At 43.7% G+C, this 26,378-nt stretch overlaps 1 protein-coding gene across 1 annotated transcript; it reads right to left on the bottom strand.

The window, feature by feature from the left end:
- Positions 1–1,204: 1,204 nt before the first annotated feature.
- On the bottom strand, positions 1,205–25,234 carry LOC141139306 (large ribosomal subunit protein bL19m-like). Its single transcript, XM_073625286.1, has 6 exons — positions 25,089–25,234; positions 19,960–20,068; positions 12,120–12,238; positions 10,359–10,493; positions 3,272–3,450; positions 1,205–1,556 (listed from the first exon to the last, which is right to left on the bottom strand). Exons 1-6 carry the CDS (start codon positions 25,165–25,167, stop codon positions 1,308–1,310), a joined length of 870 nt encoding a protein of 289 aa, XP_073481387.1. The 5' UTR covers positions 25,168–25,234; the 3' UTR covers positions 1,205–1,307.
- Between the last annotated feature and the right edge of the window lie 1,144 nt (positions 25,235–26,378).

The raw sequence follows: 26,378 nt of genomic DNA, 5'->3' as shown, positions 1-26,378 counted from the left end.
ATATATATATATATATATATATATATATATATATATATATATATATTGGGGCTGTTTTATAGCAGAAAGTAAAAAATATACATTCTTTTTTTTCAAAATTGTCTGTCTTTTTTGTTTATAACAAAATAAAAAAGCAATGCAGAGATCATGAAATACCACCAAAAGAAAGCTCTATTTGTGGAAAAAAAAGGACATACATTTTATTTGTGTACAGCGTGACATGACCGCACAATTGTTAAAGAAACTAACTGCCGTATCGCAAAAAACAGCCTGGTCGTGAAGGGGGGTGGGGGTGGGGGAGTGGTTAATATACAAAATATCGTTTGAACTGGACTTTCTCTAACTTCTAGACCTGTTTGATTTCTCATACATTATATTCACAAGTAATCGTGAACTATTACAGGAAATTTGTACTGAGAAATTATGCCAGCTGCTGCTATAACGGATATTCCTTCTAAATATGCTAGTTGCCTGAATGTTATACTTATCGAACGACTTGATTATCATTTGATAAAGCAATTCCATCACTAGTTCTTTGTTTTCAGCTTGGTATAGGTTTCTTTTCAGAGTACATAGATTTTTTTTTTTTTTGCTTTCGATAGGCTCTTTTATTGATGACAATATTAAAATGTTGGGAGTTTTGGCTGCTATAGTGTTTCCCTCGATCGAAGCACATTATCCTACCATCATCTGATGACTGTTTCTATCCACAGGCTGCTGCTCCTGCTGTCCAGACCAGTGCGGTAAATGCATTGAGGGCTGCCATTGTGCCAGCGGAAGTGAGACCTGCAACTGCTGCAAGTGACCAGAGCTCCAATGAAGATTCCTAACAATGTGATCTGTATATTGTGATGTGTGATCTTCATCTGATGCATGCAGTGTGATGCCTAGGACAATAATCCAGCTCATGTGTTCCTTAATAAAAGGTGTCTATGAAGTATGATGTCTTGGTGTTGTGTCATCTGTCATCAGTGTCTTTGAGGGCCGGTTCACACTGAATCGCATTCCCGTGCGTTCCCATGTGGTGCGATTTTGCAGCCCAATTATGTGAATGGACTGCAAATCACACCAGAACGCAGGAAAAGTGGATACTCTTTTTCTCTTATTTCCTTCTTTCCGGCCTTTCACTGCCAACATTACAATCATCCCTAACACCATTCCACAAATGCTACATTTCACTTACACTGATTTCATAAGCCCCGGGTAGCAAAAAGAATTTTTATTTTTCATGTATTCATACAGCAGTAAATTAGAAATACCATAATAAGTTTTTTTATTTTTTGTAATGGTCCTCAGCATCATAGTCCTTATTTGTTAGCATCCAGTTTGGCCTTAGATTTTGCCATTTTCTGGTCTATTTCTTGCAATATGTCTTGCTCGATCTTGGTTGTATCATATTCCTTCAGCATATCAAACTTTTGCCAAGGTTTAGCAGACTTCTTCGCTCTCTTGATGTGTTTCTCCAGCAGATATTGTTCAAACCGAATGCCTTTAATGTTAAACTTTTCCTGCTCCCAGCGTTTGGACCACGGCCGGGGCTTCATCTGTACCTGTATCTATTAGAGGGGGAAAAATAGAGGACATGAATATATTCTACTATATATTGTAAACATGTGTTTTATGTGAAACTGGTAAGGAGTGAAACAAAGAAGAAGAAACAAAATTAATGACACCACATCCCAGATAATTGTTGAAAAAGAAAAAAATGGACTTTAAGGCAATAAGCCTTGGGACTTTGAGGGTGTACAGGGTTAAAAAATATTCAGGAATTCATCCAGAATGATCATTTAATTAAAAAAAGAGAAATTTTATTTAAACTTTGAGTAAAGTGGTAATTTTATCATGAATTGTTACTGTTATTTATGGATTTTTCTGTAATTTCTGTACTATACTTAGCCTTCTAGCTTTTTAAACATTGTTTAAATAAAATTTCTCTTTTTTAATTAAATGATAATGTGTGGTTTGAACACCGTTTTCATATGCGGGCGCTAGTCACGTATGCGTTCGCTTCTGCACGCGCGCTCGTCGGGATGTGGCGCGTGTTTTTTTTTTTTTTTTTATTCTTCACAGCTCAGCTGTGCAAGGATTACAAGAGGCTGATAACAGGTCACATTTAGGAATGTACACTGCTTGCATTTTAAAGAAACACATTTAATAATATGTTAATGATTACAGCGCTGCAATACAGATTGTTCACATTTGCTTTCTTCACTGAAGAGTGATCTGAACAAGCATTTGACAGGAGGTGAGGCGGCATTGTAGGGCCTTCTAACTGCCTGCTGTAACCGATCCAACCCCAAACTAGCACATCGCCACCATGTGCAGTGCATGTGATTGCAGGGTCCTTGAGAGCGGCCTCATTCACTTGTTGCGCTCAGCTAGTCGAAAAGACGACATAAATATATTGTTTCTACTATATATTGCATACATATATTGTGTATATACAAACACAATATTACCAAGAGTATTGGGATGCCTTCCTTTACACACACACACATGAACTTTAATGGCATCCCAGTCTTAGTCCGTAGGGTTCAATATTGAGTTGGCCCACCCTTTGCAGCTATAACAGCTTCAACTCTTCTGGGAAGGTTGCCCACAAGGTTTAGGAGTGTGTCTATGGGAATATGTGGCCATTCTTCAAGAAGCACATTTGTAAAGTCAGGCACTGATGTGGACGAGAAGGCCTGGTTCGCAGTCCCTGCTCTAATTCATCCCAAAGGTGTTCTATGGGGTTGAGGTCAGGACTCTGTGCAGGCCAGTCAAGACACACTCCTAAACCTTGTGGACAGCCTTCCCAGAGGAATTGAAGCTGTTATAGCTGCAAAGGGTGGTCCAACTCAATATTAAAGTCTCAATACTTTTGACAATATAGGGAGTGTGTTTGTATATAGGTGTATGTGTATATATATATATATATATATATATATATATATATATATATATATATATATATATATATATATATATATATATATATATATATATATATATATATATATATACACATATACACACACACATACACATATATACATACACACACAGATATTGTACAATCTCCTTTAGATTTACCAAAACGAAATAATATGAGGACAAGCCTACACAATATATTCAATTATTATCAGATTTGGTAGGTCCTTAAACTACATATTTAATAGTAGATCTAAAGGAGATTGTACAATCAGATAGTATAGTGTAAGCCCTGGAGAAGGGCTTGGCTTATGTGTAGTATACAGCACTACAATTCACATACAACTTCCCCACTTACTGCGTTGACAGGAACTTCAGAGCCCAGTAACATGACTGGCTTCATGTCCACATCAAACTTGCTGTATTCAGGGAGTGCGTCCCGCAGATACATCAGGTTGCTGTCCAGTCTCTTCTCCAGTTTCAGGACTTGGATTTCATGCATCCGAGGACTGTACAGGTCATATCTCATCTCAACACCTGGAGAACAGGAAGACAATCCCAACAACATCATGAACATTCCTGTATCACTAACACAGACCGCCGGCGCCTTGTATTTTACAAAACTTTCCTGGCTATGAGACAAACGTCACCCGCTCATCACAGACACGGGCTTATTTACAAAAGCTGGAGAGTGCAAAATTAGGCTTAATTTTGCAAAGAAACCAATCAGCTTCCAGGTTTTAGGCCGGGTTCACACTCCTCCAACATGGAAGTCGGACAACTTCAGATCCGACTTTGCCCTATGACTTCAGTGAACAGTATCCGACAATAAACAACAATATCCAAGAACATTTTAAGGGAATCCCCCAAGACAAAATGAAAAAAAAAAATCTATACCAGACCCTTATTCGAGCATGCAGCCTGGCAGGCCAGGAAAGGGGGGGGGGGGGGGGGGAAGCGAGCCTCCCCCACCTTCTGGACCATACCAGACCACAGGCCCTCAACATAGAGGGGTGGGTGCTTTGGGGCAGAGGGGAATCTGTGCCCCTACCCCAAAGCACCTTGTCCCCATGTCAATGGGGGCAAGGGCCTCTTCCCCACAACCCTGGGAGGTGGTTGTGGGTGTCTGCGGGCGAGGGGCTCATCAGAATCGCAGGCGAACCCCCCATGTGAATGAGCATGAGGTACATTGTACCCCTACTCATTCACCCAAAAAAGTGTCACAAATAAATAAAAAAACAAACAGTACACAGGTTTTTAACATAAGTCCTTTATTAAAAATGAAGAATGTCCCCTGTCGTAGCTCCGTGTCTTCTCCCTCCGCTGATGTCTTCTCTTCTGGTTTTTCTCCCATTGCTAGCTCCCACTGTTGTCGGCTCCCGCTGTCTGCCATTTCTTATACAGCCATGGGGTGTGGCCATCCGGTGACATCATCAGGAGACCCCGCTCCTTGTGACACCACTGCTCCATCATGCTCTGGGCGGTGACGTCACCGGATTGTCACGCCCCATGGCTATATAAGAAATGGCAGACAGCGGGAGCTGACACAACAGCGGGAAAAGAACCAGCAGAAGAAGCAGAGGAAGAAGACATCAGCGGAGAGAGATGAACTGGAGGTAGAAGACTGGAGGAAGAAAACACGGCGCTACGATGGGGACATTCTTCATTTTTAAAGAAATGCTTTGTCACAAACCTGTGTAATGTTTGTATTTATTTTTCACACTTTTTTTGGGTGATTGAGTACCCCATACTCATTCACATGGGGGGGCCCTTGTTAGATACCTTTCAGATTTTCAATAACCCCCCCATCCGCAGACACCGCCCAGGGTTGTGGGGAAGAGGCCCTTGTCCCCATCAACATGGGGATAAGGTGCTTTGGGGTAGGGGGGCGCAGAGCTTGCTCGCTCGTCCGCCCCCTCCCTTTTTCTGGCCTGCCAGGCTGCATGCTGGGATAAGGGTCCGATATTGATTTTGGGGGGATCCCTACATCTTTTTTTTTGCCGTGGTGTTCAAGATTCCTCAGAGCACAAGTCGTATGCCACAAGTCAGATCAGTTAAGATGATCCGACTTGGATGTGACTTACATTAAAAGCAATTGGCTGAAATCGGACCAAAGTAGCACAGGAACCTTTTTCAAAGGCGGATTGACAAGTCGGACCAGTTAAGACGGCTCCCATAGGGAACCATTGATTCATATACGTCATGCGACATGTGCTCCCAAATATGGAGAGTATGTCACACCGGTGTAAACTGGGCCTTATTGCCAAAGCTTGATTGAACAAGCCGAGGTTACAAGCTTATTGGTTACCCCATACACAGCTGCACCAGATTCTGAGTGTACCAGTTTTACTAAATCTCTCCTATAGTGACTTCTCTGGAAAGCCAAAAAGAAGATCAGATCAGAAATTAAGCTCACCCAAATCGATGATTTTGCAGATGTTAATCTTTCTACATAAATCATTTATATTCCATATACAGATCAATTATTAAACAATATCTCTGATCATGTAAAATATGTTCTCCCAGGCAATGGCTGTGAATGTAAAACATTACAGTACTGTTGTCTTTACAAAGAGAGATTATTAACTCACAACTGAAATGCATAGAAGAGTGTCATACAGAAAGGAAAGAGTCAAAGGAATAATGACGCTCATTAAAAAAAATAAAAATATAATATGTAGAAATAATAAAAACATCAAACTAATAAGAAATCTCTAGGTGATGATGTTAGGGATGTTTAGCACTCAGACATAATCAAACAATTTGGCTTAATTTTCCGAAGCCAAGAGGGCAAAAGATGCTGAAAACTAATCAATACAACCAGCAAATGTTACTCAAGTATATTATGGCTCATGCCTAACCGAATGATAATTCATGTGTACGTTTTATACCCAACTATTTTCCCGCAGTCCAAACATGACAGTTTGACCTGTATCATATTCAGTTTTTGCATACCCTGATGTATGACTTGCTTACACATACTGTCCATGTTATATTATTTTGTGACGTGTGGAGATGATTTTTAATTGTTAAAAATCAAAACTAATTTAAAAAAAAAAAAAAAAGTAAAAAAGAAGAGGGAAAAAACAAACAAAAAAAAACAATATAAACCAGGCAGCCAAATTTAGTTGTGTGTCCTTTCACTTTTCACTTGATTCCCCCAATTAACTTATTGATTGTTTTTAATCCTCATGCTGCTAGCATTAGTAAACAGATATGACACACCTTCCTATTTTCTTGTTTTTAACCACTTCCCGACCGCCGCACGACTATGTACGTCCTAAGTTTGAACGGGGATATCGTTGTTATGGCAGCAGCTAGCTGCCATAACCCCGGTATCCCCGTTTTCGTGCGGCGGCCGGCTTTCAGATAAAAGTGGTCCCTGCGGCGGATTCGCCGCGAGATCACTTTTATCGGTGGCGGGAGAGGGGCGCCCCCCCCTCCCGCCGCGATCCGGTGCCCTCCGCCGCTTACCGGAGCCGTCGGTAGCGGCGGAGGCGATCGCATCCTCTGCCGTGCTGTGTATAGAGACGAGTGAGGCCAAGATGGCGCTCACTCGTCTCCATGACACTGCTGGGCGGAAGCGACGTCGAAACGTCACTTCCGTCCACGCCTCTTAAAAGGCATATTTTTTCAAATGTCATTTTTCTAAATGACTTTTTTTTTTTTTTTTTTTTTTTTTTTTTTTATTGCATTTTAGAGTAAATATGAGATCTGAGGTCTTTTTGACCCCAGATCTCATATTTAAGAGGTCCTGCCATGCTTTTTTCTATTACAAGGGATGTTTACATTCCTTGTAATAGAAATAAAAGTGACACAATTTTTTTTTTTTTTTTTTTAAAGTGTAAAAATAAAATATTGTAAAATAAATAATAAAAAAAAATTTTTTTTAAAAACCCCCCCTGTCCCGACGAGCTCGCGCGCAGAAGCGAACGCATACGCGAGTAGCGCCCGCATATGAAAACGGTGGTCAAACCACACATGTGAGGTATCACAGCGACCGGTAGAGCGAGAGCAATAATTCTAGCCCTAGACCTCCTCTGTAGCGCAAAATATGCAACCTGTAGAATTTTTTAAACGTCGCCTATGGACATTTTTGAGGGTAAAAGTTTGACGCCATTCCACGAGCAGGCGCAATTTTCAAGCATGACATGTTGGGTATCAATTTACTCGGCGTAACATTATATTTCACAATATAAAAAAAAATTGGGATAACTTTACTGTTGTTTTATTTTTTTATTCAAAAAAGTGAATTTTTTCCAAAAAAAAGTGCGCTTATAAGACCACTGCGCAAATACGGTGCAAAAAAAAGTATTGCAATGACCGCCATTGTATTCTCTAGGGTGTTAGAAGAAAAACCATATATAATGTTTGGGGGTTCTAAGTAATTTTCTAGCAGAAAAACCTGTTTTAAACATGTAAACACCTAAAATCCAAAACGAGGCTGGTCTTAAAGTGGTTAACTTTGTTTAATTAATTGAGTTACTTCCTGGTTTCTTTCCTAGGAAAATGACACACATCCCAGGAGTCTTCAGGAGGGATTTTCTCAGCAAAGCACAAACTCATGTATGCCTGAGCTAGGGGCAGATGGATGCCAGGAAATAAAAAGCTACATGAATCCTCTTCCCCCTTCCCAAGATGACCACAGCCAAAAATACTAGGGGGATGTTTATCAAAGCGGTTTCTCGACAAAATAAAGGATGGCGACATGGATAGATGGGGGAATTTGCTTTGAATATTAAGAATGAAATAAATAATATTTTTGGTTTGTGGTGCTCAGATGCAGCGAAAATCCGCTTAAAAGTAAATCTGTGACAGAAGAAATACTGGGGCTGATAACAGCTTGCCATAATCGAAAAATACTAACTGCCTAACTCTTATTTTGACACTTTGGTTCTTATCTTCTAAGCCAGTGGTTCTCAACCTCAGTCCTCGAATACCTTCAATGAGCCATGTCTTGGGAACTTCCCTTAGATAAAATAGCTCCTATTAATACCACGTCATTGATATTGATTCAAAGCAGCTGTGCAAAGTAAAGGAAAACCTAAAAAAAACATGGCCATTGCGGGTACTTGAGAAATGAGGCTGAGAGCCATTGTTCTAAGCCACTCAACTGGAGACCAACCAGTAAACCAGACTTCCTCATTTGCATACTTGTTTCAAGCTAGAAAATCAAAGTAATAACACCAAAGTCAACGAGATAGCCAGTCACTTAGCATTTTCAGAAAGAATGGTTAGCAGTGGCAGCCTTCTTGGTGCTCTCATGAAAACCCAGGGCAGTCACTGGTAGCCATATTGCATCTGTGCCTGTCCCAAACAAAGATAGGACATGCTAAAGGATAAAGACAAACACTCCAAAAACGATGGGGTTGGTTTGCTAAAACTAGGGTTGGAACAATACCGATACTAGTATCGGTATGGGTGCCGATACCGAGCATTTGCCCGAGTACTTGTACTGGGGCAAATGCTCTGATGCTTGATCAGATACCTGGACAGCCAAGGATGATCAGTGCGGCGGTGAAGGGAGTTACAATCACCGATCTCCCTATATAGATTTCAATAAAGAAGCTGACAGCGGCTTCTCCTCGACTCCCTCCCCCCGGCTTTCAGCTGCTTTATTGAAGAGCAGTGATTTTAACTCCTTCCCAGAGCCGCACCAATCACCCCTGACTGTCCCCCATATCCTCCTCAAGGTCCCCCTCAGTGCTCCCCCAGTCCCCCACCGTGCTCGATCTGTCAGGATGGAGAGCGGAGGAAGGAGCCAATAAATGCCATTTACCGGCTCCTTCCTTTTCCGAATGCACAGAGTCAGTAATTAATGTACACTACTGAAGTTGCTCCGACTTCAGAAAAGGTTCCTGTACTACTTCAAGGTGACCTGTACCCATAGATTTCAATGGAAGTTGCCTTCAAGTCGGATCTCCATCAATATTGAAGCGGCTTTACAGGAAAAAGAAAATAATTTACCCAGGTGCTCCCCACGTTTACCCAGAAGACAACCCCCTCCCTCCCACAGAGCTGATTATTCTGTGATTGGCCACAGCCAAAGTCTCCTGTCCTGGAGGCAACGTCAAGTTGCGTTGTAAGTTGGGCAAAGTCGCCTCCAAATCGCCTTGCAAAGTCGCGCTTTAAGTCGGGGTTGCCCCTGTGTGAACCGACACGAATAACCACTGACTCTGTCCATTCATAACTGTCACTGGGCATCGTAAACTGTGTTTATGATGCTTCAGTTTATGAATGGGGAGGAGCCTTTGTCTCCTGTCCATTCATCTTTAGTGCAGCTAAGGCTGCAAAAAAGGGACTGTGGAATCTCTGTCCTCAATCCCTTTCCCTGTCTCAAAAGGGAGATGTCAGGGGTTTGTTAAGACCCCTGATATCTCACCAAAGCCCCCCCAACAGGGCTAATAAAAAATAAATAAATAAAAACAAAACACACATACAATAAAGAATTGTAATAAATAAATATTGAAAAGGTTAAATTGTAAAAAAAAAAAAAAAAAAAAACACACCACAACAACACCGTTCACCCCCCCCCCCCCAAAAAAAAGAGAGCATTGTAAAAACAAAAAGCACATTGTAAAAAAGAATAAATGAAACAAAAATAAAAACTGACATGTTAGTGTCACTGTCACATGACATTAAAAAAAAAAAACAAACCGGTATCGGCGAGTACTTGCAAAAAATAAAGTATGGGTACTTGTACTCGGTCTGGTGCAGCTGTGCATGGTAGCCAATCAGCTTCTAACTTCAGCTTGTTCAATTAAGCTTGAAAATCCTGGAATCTGATTGGTTTCTATGCAGAGCTGCACCAGATTTTGCACTCTCCAGTTTTAGTAAATCAACCCCTTATTATTTTTTATAGGCAATTAAAATATGGTGTCACCATGCCCCTTTAGCCAATGCCGAGTTTGTCAGTGACCTTGGGGAGCCGTGATGTGTCACTCCTAGTCATGTGACAGTACTCAGGCTGGTGATTGGCTGCAAGGCTTTGACACTGTCACAGGAAAAAGGTCACATGCTACTTTATACCCAGAAGTGCTGGGAATCCTCAACGGCTAAGGAGAAGCAAGAAAGTGCAGGTCTGATGATTATAAGAGGGTCTTTCAGAGACTCGGTCACCTTGCCCCTGCATGGGTGAGGTGTCAGCGTCTCTAAAACATAAAACTGAGTACACCGCAACAAAAAATATTACATTGAGCTGGGAACGCCAGTTAAAGTAGAACTCTTGTCAGACAGACTGGGAAACATTCAAATCTCAAGATTGTATTGCTTTCTGTGGTTCCACAATGGGGAGATTTCCTTCTAGTTGCTGTGTAGTCACTGGGACAAGAAAGTAAAAGGAAATTTCCCCATAGGGAACACAGTAATAAGAAAATGTTTTGGCTGGAGCTGCACTCCATGTGTGAAATGCACAAGCAGCTACAGCAAGTTTCTATGTCCTTTACCTTGTCCCTCAATCACATTTCGGAGAACAAAGGTGGCACCGAGTCCTTTTCCTGACCTCTGGATACAAAGCCCCACAAATCTGTGGAGTTTTCCCCCTGCATGTGGATCGGACATGGTCACAGCAAGAATGCTTCCTGGAAGACACCAAATATATAAATCATCAATACACTAAACAGATCATCTACTCCCTAATGTCTCAGAATCCATCTCCACTCTGTACGATATTCTGTATTCTCCATTCTTACTTCTTCACCAATAATAACCCTCCAATAGTTTTTTCCTCCACATACCGGTCTGAGCAGCTGCTTCTGAAACAGATTTCTATATGGCAGGCTAGCTATAGAACTCTGTACATACTGTTATTCTATATAGCTTACTAGGCCTTAGATATGGTGGCTACATTATTATTATTTATTTTTTTTGTATTTTCAGTAAGTACAGAAAATACATGTTGATTCTGCCAGCAATGCAGTGTCTTTTTTTTCTGCTTATTTTAGGCCTGAAGGTCACCTAAATCCCCCAAATATTACATATTTTCTTAAAGCACAGACCCTGTAGAAAATAATGGAAGCAGTTGTCATTTTTTAAGTTACACAATAATTGCAATACTGTTAATTTCAATGAATTCTCTATTTTCAGTAAATAAAATGCACTCAAATGAATTTATGTGCACATAAACACAAAAAAATACCCCTTTTTTTTTTTTGGTGTAAAATATAAAAGAGGAGGTTGTGTCAAGTAAATAGATGCTAAATATCTTAAAGAGGAGGTCTGGCCTTTATTTTTATTTTTTTTAAAAGTCAGCAACTACAAACACTGTAGCTGCTGACTTTTAATAAGGGCACTTACCTGTCCAGCGAGCCGCGATGTCGGCCCCCTAAGGCAAACAGGTGGTGGAGCTTTGCGGCTTCACTGCCCATTTCCTACTGCACATGCGCGAGTCGCACGGCGCTTTGTGAATGGATGCCTGTCTACACACATGTCCCAGAAGACATCGCGCCACATCTCCCAGAAGACAACGTGAGGGAGAACAAGAACCGCGGAGTAGGAAGTGGCAGATTAGGACGATCTGCCTAGCAACAGCCATTTCTGGTAAGTAAAAAAAAAAAAAAAAAAAAAAAAAAAAAAATCGCCCTGGTAGTTCATTGAGAACTACAAGCTCAACTACAACCCGACAGCCGCAATGGCTGATGGTAGTTGTAGTTCTCCCATTCACAGAAATGTGTGAATGAATGATGCAGCCAGATGGATGGAGGCTCGCATGGCCGTTTAAAAAAAAAAAAATTGTGACAGCAGTTCTGGGAAGAAGATCCCCTGCACACTGTCACAAGGAGGGATGGGGGGCACGCTGTTGCATCAGTAACATATTACATGTTACACCCTTGATATACGTGTAACATGTTATAGCAGGTGAACTTATCCTTTAAAGAGACTCCATCACTAAGAATATTGAAAATAACGAAGTAAAGGTTTCCAGGAGGTGTCTGCAAATACCTGCAGCAGGTTTCATACTTTCTGCTTGGGCAAAGTTTCAGCCACCAATGCCCCCACACACAAACATACATATTTTTTTTGTCCATCAGCCTGTTATAGCGACAGGCCCAATCAGGCATAGCAGGGGGTACTGGATACTGCTGCATGCCTTCTGGAAGCTTTCAGCATTCTTAAAGCGACAGAATCTCCTTAAAGGTCTACTTTACCATTTCTGCCCTTTTCATTTCAACTAACATGGGGTTACAAGGATGGAACAGTTCTCGCACCTACGTAGAATTCTGGAATGTTGAAGGTTTTCCGTCTTTCAATCATGTCATCCCTTTCAATCCGAAAATAAAGTGGATCTTTCCTGCATCGGCGGGGAATAAATTCTGGGCTCAAGAACCTGCATTAAAACATAATAAAATGATTGTATCAGTAAAGGGACTTTTGTCAACAATGAACAAAATTGCAGGTAAAAGTACAGAAAAATCAATTATTTAACCCATTCATGCCCAAGGGTAAAACAAATCCTAACGCCTAAGCAAACTTTTGTAACTATGACATGTGTTGGTAAAACCGTACATATCACCACAACTACTTTGTACACCCAGGTGGATTATACCTTGTTTTTTCAGGACAAATTGGGCTTTCAATTGGTGATAAATGATGATGGATATCTCCTGATTTTTTTTAATTATCAAAGGAAAACTGGCCCAAAAAAAAAAAAAAAATTATATAGATATAGATATAGATTTTTTATACACACTTTTCTTCTCTCTGCAAGGAAAGAGAAAGATACACTGTATCTTTCCTCTTCATTTATAGAGAGAGAAACACAGCGGCAGGCTTCACATTGACTGATCACTGTGGTAGTCAATCAGAGGCTGCCACAGCAATCAGGTGACCTGGAATCGGGAGATCTGAGTCCCGATCGTTAGTAAGGGACCCCAGGCTCTGAGCTGGGAACGCACTGTGTGGCGTGCTCCCAGCACAAAGACAGATACGCATATATGAGGCCACATATATGCAAACTGTCAGCAGGAAAGGGTTAAAATGCTTACCTGCAGCGCTTTTTCATTCCATAAACATTTTTTTAAACTTACTTGCAATGTGTGCCTTTGAACTTGCTAGAAAACTTGACTTTGTCAGAAAGTGTCAATTCCCTAGCACAGCCCCCTCCCTCTTTTTCTGGTATTGTACACCTTGTGCTGGTCCAGCTCCCATTACCCTCCTCCCAACTCCCTACATAACCCTTTATGTACCTGCTGGGGGAGACGCAAAGGGGGGTATTATAGAGTGTCAATAAAACATCAGCTCTGAGTCCTACAGTGGGGAAAAGAATCATTTGATCCCCAGCAGATTTTAGAAGATTGCCCATTTACAAAGAAATGAAGAGTCTATCATTTCTATCATAGGTGTATTTTAAATAAGAGACCGAATATCAACCAAAAATCCAGAAAAAACACATGATACAAATGTTATAAAATGAAGTTGCAGTTCAGTGAGTAAAATAAGTATTTCATCCCCAAACAAAACATGACTTAGTACTTGGTGAAGAAACCCTTGTTGGCGAGCACAGAGGTTTCTTGTAGTTGGTGACCAGATTTGCACACATCTCAGGAGGGATTTTGGTCCACTCTTTACAGATTTTCTCTAAATCCTTAAGGTTTCTTTTTGTCTTTTGGCAACTCAAAATTTTATCTCCCTCTATAAATTTTCTATAGGATTAAGGTCTGGAGACTGACTGGGCCACTCCATGACATCAATGTGTTTCTTCTTGAGTCACTCCTTTGTTGCCTTGGTGGTATGTTTTGGGCCCTTGTCATGCTGAAAGACCCATCCATGACCCATGTACCTTTAGCAGGTACCGGTCCAAACCAGCCAATCTGTCTAATGAAGAAAATTTGGCCCTGCAACGCCTCACAAAAAACCCTGACATTGTGATAAAACCATCTGATAAAGGGGGCAACGTAGTCGTCATGAATAATGACGACTACGTTTCAATGTGTCTTGACATACTAAGGAACAAAGAATGGTATAAAGTCGTCTCAATTCTTAACATCGATCAATATAATACCATCTTTTACAATATGATTGACCGTGCATTCTATAGAGGAGAAATCACCAAAGACATCTATGAATATGTTAGAACGGTACATCCCAGGGTAGCTACCTTTTATAGTCTACCCAAGATACATAAAAATCCGACAAAACCCACAGGTCGCCCCATTGTCTCCGGCAATGGAGCTATCTCCGAAAATTTAAGCCGGGTCATAGATGCACACTTGCAACCTCTTGTTCTGTCCCTGCCCTCGTTCGTCAAAGACACTATACAATTTTTACAACTCATTCATGATCTTAGGATACCTAGAAATGCAATTCTGGTAACCATTGATGTTGAGGCGCTGTATAGCAGCATTCCTCACTCTAAGGGTCTGGATGCTGTACAAAGGGCCCTGCAACAGCATTCCCATTATGATCCAGCTTTGGTCAGATTTATCTTGACAGGATTACACTATATATTGCACTACAATCATTTCTGCTTTGACAACTCCCACTACCTCCAGGTGCAGGGTGTGGCTATGGGGACCTGTTGTGCCCCCTCCTACGCCAACCTGTACCTGGGGGAGTGGGAGAAGTCCCTCCTGGACGACGAGGGCCTTGTCGAGTACACCAGCCATATAATCAAATGGCTGAGGTATATCGATGATGTCTTCGTCGTCTGGGAGGGACCTGAGACCAAACTACTTGAGTTTTTTCGTAAAATTAACGTAAACGACCGCAACCTGAGGTTTACGATGACCCATAATTTCCACAGCGTCACCTTCCTCGACGTCTCCATCTCAGTCACCGGGGATGGACACCTCTCCAGCACTCTGTTTCGAAAAACGACCGCTGGGAATACGGTTCTTCATTCTGAGAGTTTTCATCCGATTCCACTGAAGAACTCGATCCCTTACGGACAGTACTTGCGCCTTCGGCGAAACTGTTCAAACGACACTTTGTTTAAAAAAGAAGCAGAGGATCTACAAAATCGACTCCTAGCAAGGGGCTATAGTAGATCTTGCCTCAAAAAAGCTTATAACCAAGTCTCAGAACATTCCAGATCTCAGCTACTTTTTAAATCCAAACCCCCCCAAGGCTCTGAATGTAACCCTACCCGAATCATTATGCGGTATTCTCGACAACACCAGGTCATTAAAAAGATTATAGAGCGCCATTGGAACATCCTTACGGATGATCCAAAACTGCGTGGATTCGTTCATGAAAAACCATCCATAACGTACAAAAGAGCGATATCACTACGTGACAAGCTCGTTCGGAGTGAATATACTAATGCCAATATGAGATCGAAGCAATGTCCTGCAGTGGGTTCTTTCCCCTGCGGGCTTTGCTCATATTGTTCACTCATCAAACAGGACAAAATCTTTATGTTACCTAATGGTGACATTTTCACACCTACACAATTTGTGAATTGCCGCACCCGCGGAATTGTTTATCTGATGGAGTGTGAATGTGGTGCGTTCTACGTGGGGAAGACCAGGCAGGAATTCGGTAAGCGCATTTCCCAACATGTTTACAGTATGGAGGTGGGGAACCCATACCTCCCAATTGGAAGGCATATAATCAGCATACACAAATATAGTGTCCCCAGAGTCACTTTTGTGGCCCTTTACAAAATACAGATTCCCAAACGAGGTGGCGACTGGAACAAGTCTCTGCTGCAGAGAGAGCAGAGATGGATATTCCAGTTGCAGGCCACCTCCCCACCAGGCCTAAACGAGTCAATCTCATATGCCCCTTTTCTGCAGGGGTTCTCATCTGGGAAGACACAATAATGTTTGGAGGACAAAATTCTTATCTCCTATTTCTATTCTACATTACCGCTTGGATCTACACATTCTATTCCCCTTTTTCCCCCTCCCCCTCCTTTCTTTTTTTTTTTTTTTTTTTGTTTTGCTCTTTCCTATGTTGACCCAAGTGGAAGTCCCCACCACTATTTCACTCATTCAATGCTTCCAATCTTGCATATACTGCCTGGTTTTCCCCATGTGTAGTCACCCACGTCACCACTCTTTTCCCCATCATAAATAGATGTATGATGTGTATATGGTTGTTATAGGTCATAGCATCAAAGTCAATGGACCACACATGTTTAAACGCTCTTTCTTTTTGAGAAAAATCCAGTCCCAGAAATACAGTTCTAAGTTCTTTACATAATAACTTACAATGTTATGCAAATTTATTCGTTTATTTTTTCTACATGTGAGGTAAATATGTATTTGCAAGCGGACGATGCCAGTTTAGGTGCTTAATCTTGTGTAAACTAATGTTGATATGTAATGAACAATGTATATGCTATGGTATGGTCAGCATGTAGTTAATCCGCTCTGCATGGATCATGCATGTTGTGCCCGGTGAACAAGTGATGCGGACTGTAAAAATTAATATCAATATTGCTTTTACACCAGAGATCCTTGCAGAAATTGTAGCTATAACTGCATAGCATGACGTTCATCGTCATCTCCCCTTCAGTGTCTGTCCTTCCTTTCTGGGGGCGGTGTGTACCTATGTGCCTTCCTGGCAGGGTAAGAGAGGAGATGCTTGGGCCCGCGTCTCCACAATATGCCCACTAGGAGGCAGTACCTTTGGTGGGCATCTCTTGCCCTGCCAGCGGCGTCCCGGATTCCTTCCGGATGCCGTGCTCACGCGCGCGCGCCTCAGTGCGCGTGACGTAGCGGCGCTTGCGCGGTTGCGACGGAAGTTACGGGGATGCCCGGAGGAGCAATCCTCTCCGGAACGCCGGGGGGGTCACGTTGAGCGCACAGCTGTGTTGCTCACCTCCCCCCCCCCCCCATTGTTTGATGAGGGGCAGGGGGCGGGTTGGGGGGTGGGCGGACACACACCAGCACCTGACGGGAGTCAGTCATTTAACACTCCTCATAAATGGAGGAAACCTTAGAGGCACTATATTGGACTCTCTTCAATGCAGAGACGCCAGGCACGGTGATAATCTAGTCATCTAAGTGGTAAGTGTACTTGGAATGACGGTTATGTGTTCATACAAGCTGCTCAGCAATTCGTTTTTTGCTTTTTCTTTTCTTTTTTGAAATCATTTATGATTTTGTCATGATCTCTTATCCTTAATCTAATTTTTGCAGAATAATGAAGGCATCCACTTTGTTATTCAGTTCAGCTTGACCGGGTAAATAGCCCCACCACCACCCCCGCACTTATCACTGGGTTGTTGATTTTCAGTGTTTAGCCACGTTCACTTGTGTGTGTGTTCTATCATCTGTTATCCCATTCCATTTACCGCTGCACTCCCCTATCCATCCCATACACTTTCACCTAGTATCCCACCCTCACTTCCACGCTGTGTCTTTCTCCCCTCCCTTTTCTGTCCACACCTTCACTTTTTCCCTCATCATCCTTCACAATTTTCCAATCACTTGTCACTTCCTTGTCGTGCCCCTCCATATGGTCTAACATCCCCCCCCCCCTCTCCCCCCGACCCTACACTGTAGTCCTGTTTTGTCTCTCTCGCTCACTTGTCCCATCCCTATGGTTTGTTGGTGCTTTTACCCTATCAACTTTTTGGTACATTTTGAGGTTGCATGGTGAATTATTGTCAGCAGGGCATTGGCTATTTTCCAGTCTTATTGCACTTCACCACACTTCTCTTATTCACTCTTTTCTTTATTCTTTTCACCCTTTTCCTCACACGCCTTTTCCTCTCCCTTCTTTCCGTTCCTCTTTTTTCCCATGCCCCCTCTTCCCTTCCCCTTTTTCCCTTCCCCCCCCCCCCCCCTTTCTTCCCCCCCCCTTCCCTTTCCCCCCCCTCTCCCCTTTTCCCTCCCCCTCCTTCCCTTCTTCCCCTCTCCTTTTTCCTCCATCTCTTTCACTTTCTAGCAATGCCCTCCTGCAGATCCATGGACTCATAATACAATAAGCATATTGAATTCCATGGTTGGGAAACTTTCCAACTATATGGTATGAATCAACTGACCCTCCAACATTTTCCATTTTTGATTTGTAGTATTAACGTGAACCCTATCTGGGTGCGGTCCTGGACTGCCCGTCCTGCCCCCTCCCTTCCCTCCCTCTTCCATACATGGGGGGCTGGTAAGCGTGACCCCTCGTAAGGCTCATCTGGTCCGTCACTCGTCCCCGGTGGGAACTGGTCCGATACGGGGGAGACGGAGGAGTGAAGAAACAAGTGTATTCATCTTAAACGTTTTGGTAATGCCAAGAATGACACTGGAGTGTCACAATTTCTGTGATAGGTAACTATACAATTTATTCAGTCGCATTATATGGGCATGCCTGCATGGTTTTTTGGCACTGCGGAAATTGGATGTTATGTTTGATATGTAATATATGTTACCCCCTTTCTTTTAGTGTGGACAGCCATCCTCTGAAGAAGACCCGGGAAGGGTCGAAACGCGTCAGGATTTTATATAATTATTATTGTCCCACATACATTGTATGGCCTACTGTCTTCATTAGAGGCATTTATTGTTATTCAAAACGCTTAATTGGGGAAATATAGGCTGCCCTCGTATACATTGTGTCATACATTGGTTTTCATTGCAAGTTGCTGTATATGTATGCCACACTCAGTTCGTGTCCTGACTCTAACAGTCAGTATTTATCCTTATGAATTTTTCCCTTTTATCGCTATTTATATATTTTTTTTGTACCAATAAAATTCAAATTTTGTAACCATCCATTGTATTCTATTGGCTGCTTTAAAGCCCCGATAGGGGGTTCTCTCTGGTTTCTTTCATGCACTGTATGGGGTGTGCAGCCTACCTGTCTACACTCATGGGAGTGCTTTTTATTGTTGCATGACCCATGTACCTTTAGCAGAGAAACAGCCCCAAAGCATAATGTTTCCACCTCCGTGCTTGACTGTAGGGATGGTGTTCTTAGGGTCATAGTCAGCATTTTTCTTCCTCCAAACACAGCAAGTCAAGTTAATACCACAGAGCTCAATTTTGGTCTCATCTGACCACAGCACTTTCTCCCAATCCTTCTCTCATTGGCAGGACTGTACATGTGCCTTTTTGAGAAGGGGGACTCGCTGTGTTTGATGGAAGAAAAATGCTGACTATGACCCTAAAAACACCATCCCTACAGTCAAGGACGGAGGTGGAAACATTAGGATTCGGGTGGTTCCTCTGCTAAAATTACTGACCGACTTTGACGCATTGAGGGGCCAATAGACAGGGCCATGTATTGTAAATTCTTGGATGAGAACCTCCTTCCCTCAGCCCGAACACTGAAGATGGGTCATGGACTGGTCTTCCAGCATGACAATGACCCAAAACATACCACCAAGGCAACAAAGGAGTGGCTCAAGAAGAAGCACATTAAGGTCATGGAAGTCTCCAGACCAAACCAAGAGATTTCGTTTAAGGGTATAAAGCACCCAATATGGCGGAATTAGAGCTTCCTGATGATGGCCCATTGATTGGCTGAAACGCGTCGAGGCATCATCTCGAAACACTTCCGCCCACGCAATCCTCCGGGAATCAAGCTGAACAGCAGTAGCAGTAAACAACACATTGCGGGCCGATTCCCCCAAACAAAACACCTACTATACATGCCGGGTGCCAGGACGATAGGCACCATTAATTACATGTGAGTGTAATTTTTAATTGTTTTACCAATAAATTTTTCAACAGCATTGCGCAATGAGGTTTCTATGTGGGGCACCCAGTCTGAGCACTATGGAACATGGATTTATTATTGAGCACGAGCACTTATATTGGGACTGTTAAGGACTTATATTTATTTCTATTATCACCTAGCGTGGTGGATTGTTTTCTTTTCATTCATATTTACTACGAGCAAGTTTATACTGCAGCTGGGGCAATTACAATTGTATCATTTATTTATTTACTCACTCACATTTCATTGGTGCTTAGTATTTATATATTTATCTGAATGGTGCCTGTGTCGAGCGGTCAACCTCCTGTGCTCAGTACTTTGGTAATTTACAGTTTCCAGGGGAATCAGCCAGGTATGGTATACACAGTTACACTGGTCCAAGTTGGACCAATGTAAAATATGTGAAAAATATTCTGGAATTCTCCTGTAAGGAAAACTTGGCAATACCTTCTCTGAGATTCCGGCAGCGCTTTCTTATCTATAAACACTGGCTTGACGGGCGGCTGGAACTTGGTAGACTCGCCATCAGCAAGGAACCTGGCCGGCATCAGGAATCCTAATGGGGAGGAGAAATAAAAAAAAAATGCACATTTTGGCTTATTAAGAAAAAAAAAAAAAAACATAAAAAAATGTATTTGTCAGTAAAAAAATAGAACAAGTGAGGGGAGGGGGGGAGGGGAATCATTATTTTGATTACCAGAGTTGGGTTTTAAACTAGGCATAGACTTAGCAATCTGATCATCTTAGCCAATCAGACCACTTAATTTGTGTAAGCTTACTTTTTATACAGTGCCTTGAAAAAGTATTCATACCCCTTGACATTTTCCACATTTTGTCATGTTACAACCAAAAATGTAAATGTATTTTATTTGGATTTTATGTGATAGACCAACACAAAGTGGCACATAATTGTGAAGTGGAAGAAAAATGATAAATGGTTTTCAAAATTTTTCACAAATAAAATTCTAAAAGTGTGGCGTGCATTTGTGTTCAGCCCTCTTTACTCTGATACCCCTAAATAAAATATAGTGGAACCAATTGCCTTCAGAAGTCACCTAATTAGTAAATAGAGTCCACCTTTGTAATTTAATCCCAGTATAAATAAAGCTGTTCTGTGAAGGCCTCAGAGGTTTGTTAGAGAACCTTAGTGAACAAACAGCATCATGAAGGCCAAAGAACACACCAGACAGATCAGGGATAAAGTTGTGGAGAAGTTTAAAGCAGGGTTAGGTTATAAAAAAATATCCCAAGCTTTGAACAACTCATGGAGCACTGGTCAATCCATCATCTGAAAATAGAAAGAGTATGGCACAACTGCAAACCTACCAAGACATGGCTGTCCACCTAAACTGACAGGCCGGGCAAGGAGAGCATTAATCAGAGAAGCAGCCAAGAGGTCCATGGTAACTCTGGAGGAGCTGCAGAGATCTACAGCTCAGGTGGGAGAATCTGTCCACAGGACAAATATTAGTTGTGCACTCCACAAATCTGGCCTTTATGGAAGAGTGGCAAAAAGAAAGCCATTGTTGAAAGAAAATCATAAATAGTCCCATTTGCAGTTTGTGAGAAGACATGTGGGGGACACAGCAAACATGTGGAAGAAGGTGCTCTGGTCAGATGAGACCAAAATTGAACTTTTTGGCCTAAAAGCAAAACACTATGTGTGGCAGAAAACTACCCCTGCACATCACCCTGAACACACCATCCCCACCGTGAAACATGGTGGTGGCAGCATCATGTTGTGGGGATGCTTTTCTTCAGCAGGGACAGGGAAGCTGGTCAGAGTTGATGGGAAGATGGATGGAGCCAAATACAGGACAATCTTAGAAAAAAACCTGTTAAGCCCCATACACATCATAGGACTTTGTACAAACTTTCCCTTGGATTTTTGTACAAAGGGCGTTGTCTTGCATACAGACGACAGGACTTTTCCAGCCAACTTTCACCATATCACGTGGTTTTTCAGCTCTTTACCACCACCCTTTGGTCAACTTCTGTATTGTTGTCTGATATTGTGTGAATCCTTGCCACTTTTATTGGCGAGATTGACATCTTGCAAGCCGGGTTCACACTGGTGCGGGGATCCTAGTTGGATCCCCGGCGATACCAGGCACTGTGTTTGGTATGAATCCTGAGGGGGAACGCCGCGCCAAATTTTAAATAAAAAACCGGCATGGGTTCCCCTCCAGGGGCATACCAGGCCCTTAGGTCTGGTATGGATATTAAGGGGAACCCCCTATGCCGAAAAAAACGGGGTGGGCCCCCCCCCCCAAATCCATACCAGACCCTTATCCGAGCATGCAGCCCGGCTGGTCAGGAAAGGGGGTGGGGACGAGCGAGCCCCCCCCCCCCTCCTGAGCCGTACCAGGCCGCATGCCCTCAACATGGGGGGGCGGCCCCCCCACCCCAAAGCACCTTGTCCCCATGTTAATGAGGACAAGGGCCTCTTCCTGACAACCCTGGCCGTTGGTTTGGTCTGGTGCGGCTCAGGGGGGGGGGGGGGGGCGCTCGCTCGCCCCCACCCCCTTTCCTGACCGGACGGGCTGTGTGCTCAGATAAGGGTCTGGTATGGATTGGGGGTTCCCCTAAAAATCCATACCGGACCGAAGGACCTGGTATTCCCCCAGAGGGGAATTCCCTCTCGCGCTTGCCACATTAGGAAAATGTGTTTTTCCTATTGCAGCTAGCGCGAGATGTACAGTACACTGTCGCCGAGAACCAGCGCGATCGGATCATGCTGGAAACATTCTCGCGGCTGCGTACTGTAGTTTGTACAAAAGTCTGATGCTTTTGTGTACACACGATCGGACTTTGCTCCATCGGACTTTTGTTGCGGGAAAGTTTGTCCGTTCGCACAGCCAACAAAAGTCCGATGGAAACAGAAAAAGTTTGTCCGATGGAGCGTACACATGGTCGGATGTTGCTCCAAAACAGCTAATTTGCATGTTTGTTGTCAAAAAGTCCAATCGTGTGTACGGGCCTTTAGAGTCTGCAAAAGACTTGAGGCTGGGGCGGAGGTTCACCTTCCAGCAGGACAACGACCCTAAACATACAGCCAGAGCTACAATGGAATGGTTTAGATCAAATCATATTCATGTGTTAAGCCTCGTACACACGATCGGATTTTCAGATGGAAATTGTGTGTTGGCCTAAAATCCGACCGTTTGTATGCTCCATTGGACAAATGTTGTCGGATTTTCCGCAGACAAATGTTGGATGGTAGGCTTATACATTTTCCACGGACAACGGTCTGTTGTCAGATTTTCGATCGTGTGTACACAAGTCCGTCAGACAAAAGTCCAAACACGCATGCACGGAATCAATGCTCAAACACAACATTAGCAGAAGGTGCCCAAAGGGTGGGAATAATGAGCTGAAAAGCCACGTAGTACGTCACTATGTTCATGTTTGTTGGCCAATAATTGTGTGCCGTTTGTATGCATGACAAAATCATGGCCAACACCCTTCGGACAAAAGTCTGACGCTTTGTCTGCGGAAAACCCGATCATGTGTACGAGGCTTTATAATGGCCCAGTCAAAGTCCAGACCTAAATCCAATTGAGAATCTGTGGCAATACTTGAAAATGATTTATTGGAACCCCACACATTTGCTAAAGTGCAGCTTGCCTTGAAGAGGAGTTCCCACTAACAAAAAAAAAAAAAAAAAAAAGTCAGCAGCTACAAATACTGCAGCTGCTGACTTTTAATAATCGGACACTTGCCTGTCCCAGGGTCCAGCAATGCGGGGGATCGGAAGCCCCTCTCGTCTCCCCCTCTGTTCGGCGGGATTTGCCGCGCAATCATATGGGACCTGTCTCGTGTCCCATATGATTGACAAGAGGGAGGGGGCTGAGCTGAGCCCTTCCTGCGCCGAGGGGGAAGTGATGTCACCAGCCCAGGCGCTGAAGGAGGCAGACTACGAGGGACCCCCTAGCAACAGGCATTTAGAGGTGAGTAAAAAAAAAAATATTTTTCTAAATGTTTTTTTTTAGGCACATTTATGCATTTTTTTTTTGGGTGGAACACCACTTTAAAGCGATATTAAGTCTGGATTTTTTTTTTCTGTTAAAAATAACAAACTTATTATACTTACCTGCTCTGTGTAGTGGTTTCGCACAGAGCAGCCCAGATCCTCCTCTTCTTGGGTCCCCCCAATGGGGCTCCTGGCCCCTCCCTCCTGTTGAGTACTCCCACAGCAAGCAGCTTGTTATGGGGGCACCCGAGCCGAGCCACAGCTGTGTGTCCATTCAGACACGGAGCCGCGGCCTGGCCCCGTCCCCTTTCTCACCTAATTGGCTCACTGACTTTGACAGCAGCAGGAGCCAATGGCGCTGCACTGCTGTCTCCACTAATGGGGAGGGGAGTCCCGGACAGCCACGTCTCTCATGCAACATTGCTGGATCTAGATGGGGCTCAGGTGTGTATTAGGGGGGCTGCTGCACACAGAAGGCTTTTTATCCTAATGTGTAAAGATGAAAAAAAACCTTCTGCCTTTACAACCATTTTAAAGTGGTAGTAAATGGCAGTTAAAAAATGAATGTCATAATGTGCTAGTAAGCATTGCATACTAGAACATTATGAGAGACTTACTTTAAAAGAAAGGCCTCCAGTGCCACACTGTCACTGCTGACAGGGCTTCCATCTTCACCCGGTCTTTCTTCCCGGTTCACAGCCTCCAGCTACATGAGTGGTCGGAGGCGTGATGACGTCACTCCCGCCCATGCGCACGGGAGCTGCCGTTTACGGCACGAGGTCTGAAGGTCTGACGTGGTATGCCCGACCTTCAGAGTGCATGACATCACTGGCTGCATGCAGTGTGAATATCTTCTAAACCGTGCAAGTTTAGGAAATATTCATAGTACCTACCGGCAAGACTTAATGTAGACTTACCTAGAGGTACAAGTGATAAAACTGAGTTTATTACCTCCTTAAGAGAAGGGAGTGCAAAAGGTGAAGCCACATTCACCAGCTATATCAATTCTGACTGGGGAGTGGGGGGGGGGGGGGGGGTGAGCATCACAAACACACAGTTGGTTTCAGGGTCTTATGGAGCCACCTTTGTATGCAGAGACTAGAGTTGTGCCTACACTGTGTGCATCAATAGAAACACACAGCCCTAGAGCCTAGAATGGCAAGGCACTCCCCCCGCTCCTCCCTCTTCCTGCCCCTTTCTATACTCCAAGCTAACAGCCTGGCTGGAGACTGCACTGTCCACTGTCAACGCTTTCCTATGAAGACTGGAAGTTCAGGGAAGCGGCACTGCCATTTATACCCCTTTTAGTACAAACGATCTCTTCAGATGGTGTTTTCATCTGTAGCAACTGGTTTTCTTCTGATGGGTTCCTTCTGATCAGCTTTCATTTCATACACTACATGTATAAGAATAGTGATCATTTTCTGTGTAGGTCACGATGGGTGTTAGCTGTTGTAGATTTTACACGATTTGTTTTGCTGTATGGTGATCCTACATAGAAAACCAATAGCATGCAGTGACCTTCCCATAGAAGGAGTCCATGCTGCTTCCATCTTCTCTGTACATTGCATTATATCCCCCCCCATGACCTCTGTGCTCTCACCTGTCCTGTACCGGGCCAGCAGCACTGACCTCCTGCACGCCGCCATGCTCGTCCCATAGGCAGAACTGACAGCGGACATGCGCAGTACGAGGCGCCGCTCTGTCTACGGGGCGCCGCTCTGCCCAAATCAGCCAGAAAAGCGAATCTCTTCCCTTGCGCTGCTTGTGTTGTGTGAGGAGGAGGTGACTCCTGTGTGTGTGCTGCCACTGCTGGACCGACTACACACACGTGACTGAAGTCACTGACCCAGACGTACTGGGGGGAAGGTTACACTTTGTAGTATCACATGTTCCAGCATGTTTGCTTTGTTCACAGGGAGCCAGCCATGTCTGGTCTCATGTGTGTCCCCACAAATGTCCTGGGGGTTGGATGACCCCATCCCCGGGATCAGTACATGCCCCTTCACCAGCTGCAGGGCACAGATGTTTGCATATGACACAAGAGCTGACTGTTACCATACTTACTGGGCCTGCTGAATACCTGAGATACTTGGGGCAAGGTACTCAGAAGGTTCTAGATTTGTAATGCTGGCCATTGGTGACGGGGTATTCTCCCACTGACATCAGGTATTTTTACTACCTACTGCCTGCTTGAGGGGCAATCTTCCTGCGACTGATCACCAATGATGGGATATTCTTCCTCCCTCTGACCACCATTACCAGAATATTCTTCTGACCACTGAACACTGATGCCAGGGTCTTCTTCCTTCCATTGACCACCAATGATGGGATATTCTTCCTCCCATTGACCTCCAGTACCAGGGTATTCTTCCTTCCACTAACCTCCAGTGCCAGAATATTCTTCCTCCTACTGACCACTGTTGCCAGGGTCTTCTTCCTTCCATTGACTACCAATGATGGGATATTCTTCCTCCCATCGACCTCCAGTACCAGGGTATTCTTCCTTCCACTGACCTCCAGTGCCTGTGGATGTTCTTCCACTGACCTCCAGTGCCTGGGTGTTCTCTTCCCACTGACCTCCAGTGCCTGGGTGTTCTCTTCCCACTGACCTCCAGTGCCTGGGTGTTCTCTTCCCACTGACCTCCAGTGCCTGGGTGTTCTCTTCCCACTGACCTCCAGTGCCTGAATGTTTTCCTTCCACTGACCTCCAGTGCCAGGGTGTTGTCCTGTAGTGCCTGAATGTTTTCCTTCCACTGACCTCCAGTGCCAGGGTGTTGTCCTGTAGTGCCTGGATGTTCTCCTTCCACTGACTTCCAGTACCAGTGTGTTGTCCTGTAGTGCCTGGATGTTCTCCTTCCACTAACTTCCAGTACCAGGGTGTTGTCCTGTA

The sequence above is a fragment of the Aquarana catesbeiana genome, linkage group LG04, assembly GCF_042186555.1.
Source record: "Aquarana catesbeiana isolate 2022-GZ linkage group LG04, ASM4218655v1, whole genome shotgun sequence".
Taxonomy (NCBI): domain Eukaryota; kingdom Metazoa; phylum Chordata; class Amphibia; order Anura; family Ranidae; genus Aquarana; species Aquarana catesbeiana.
This window is presented reverse-complemented; position numbering and strand designations above follow the sequence as displayed.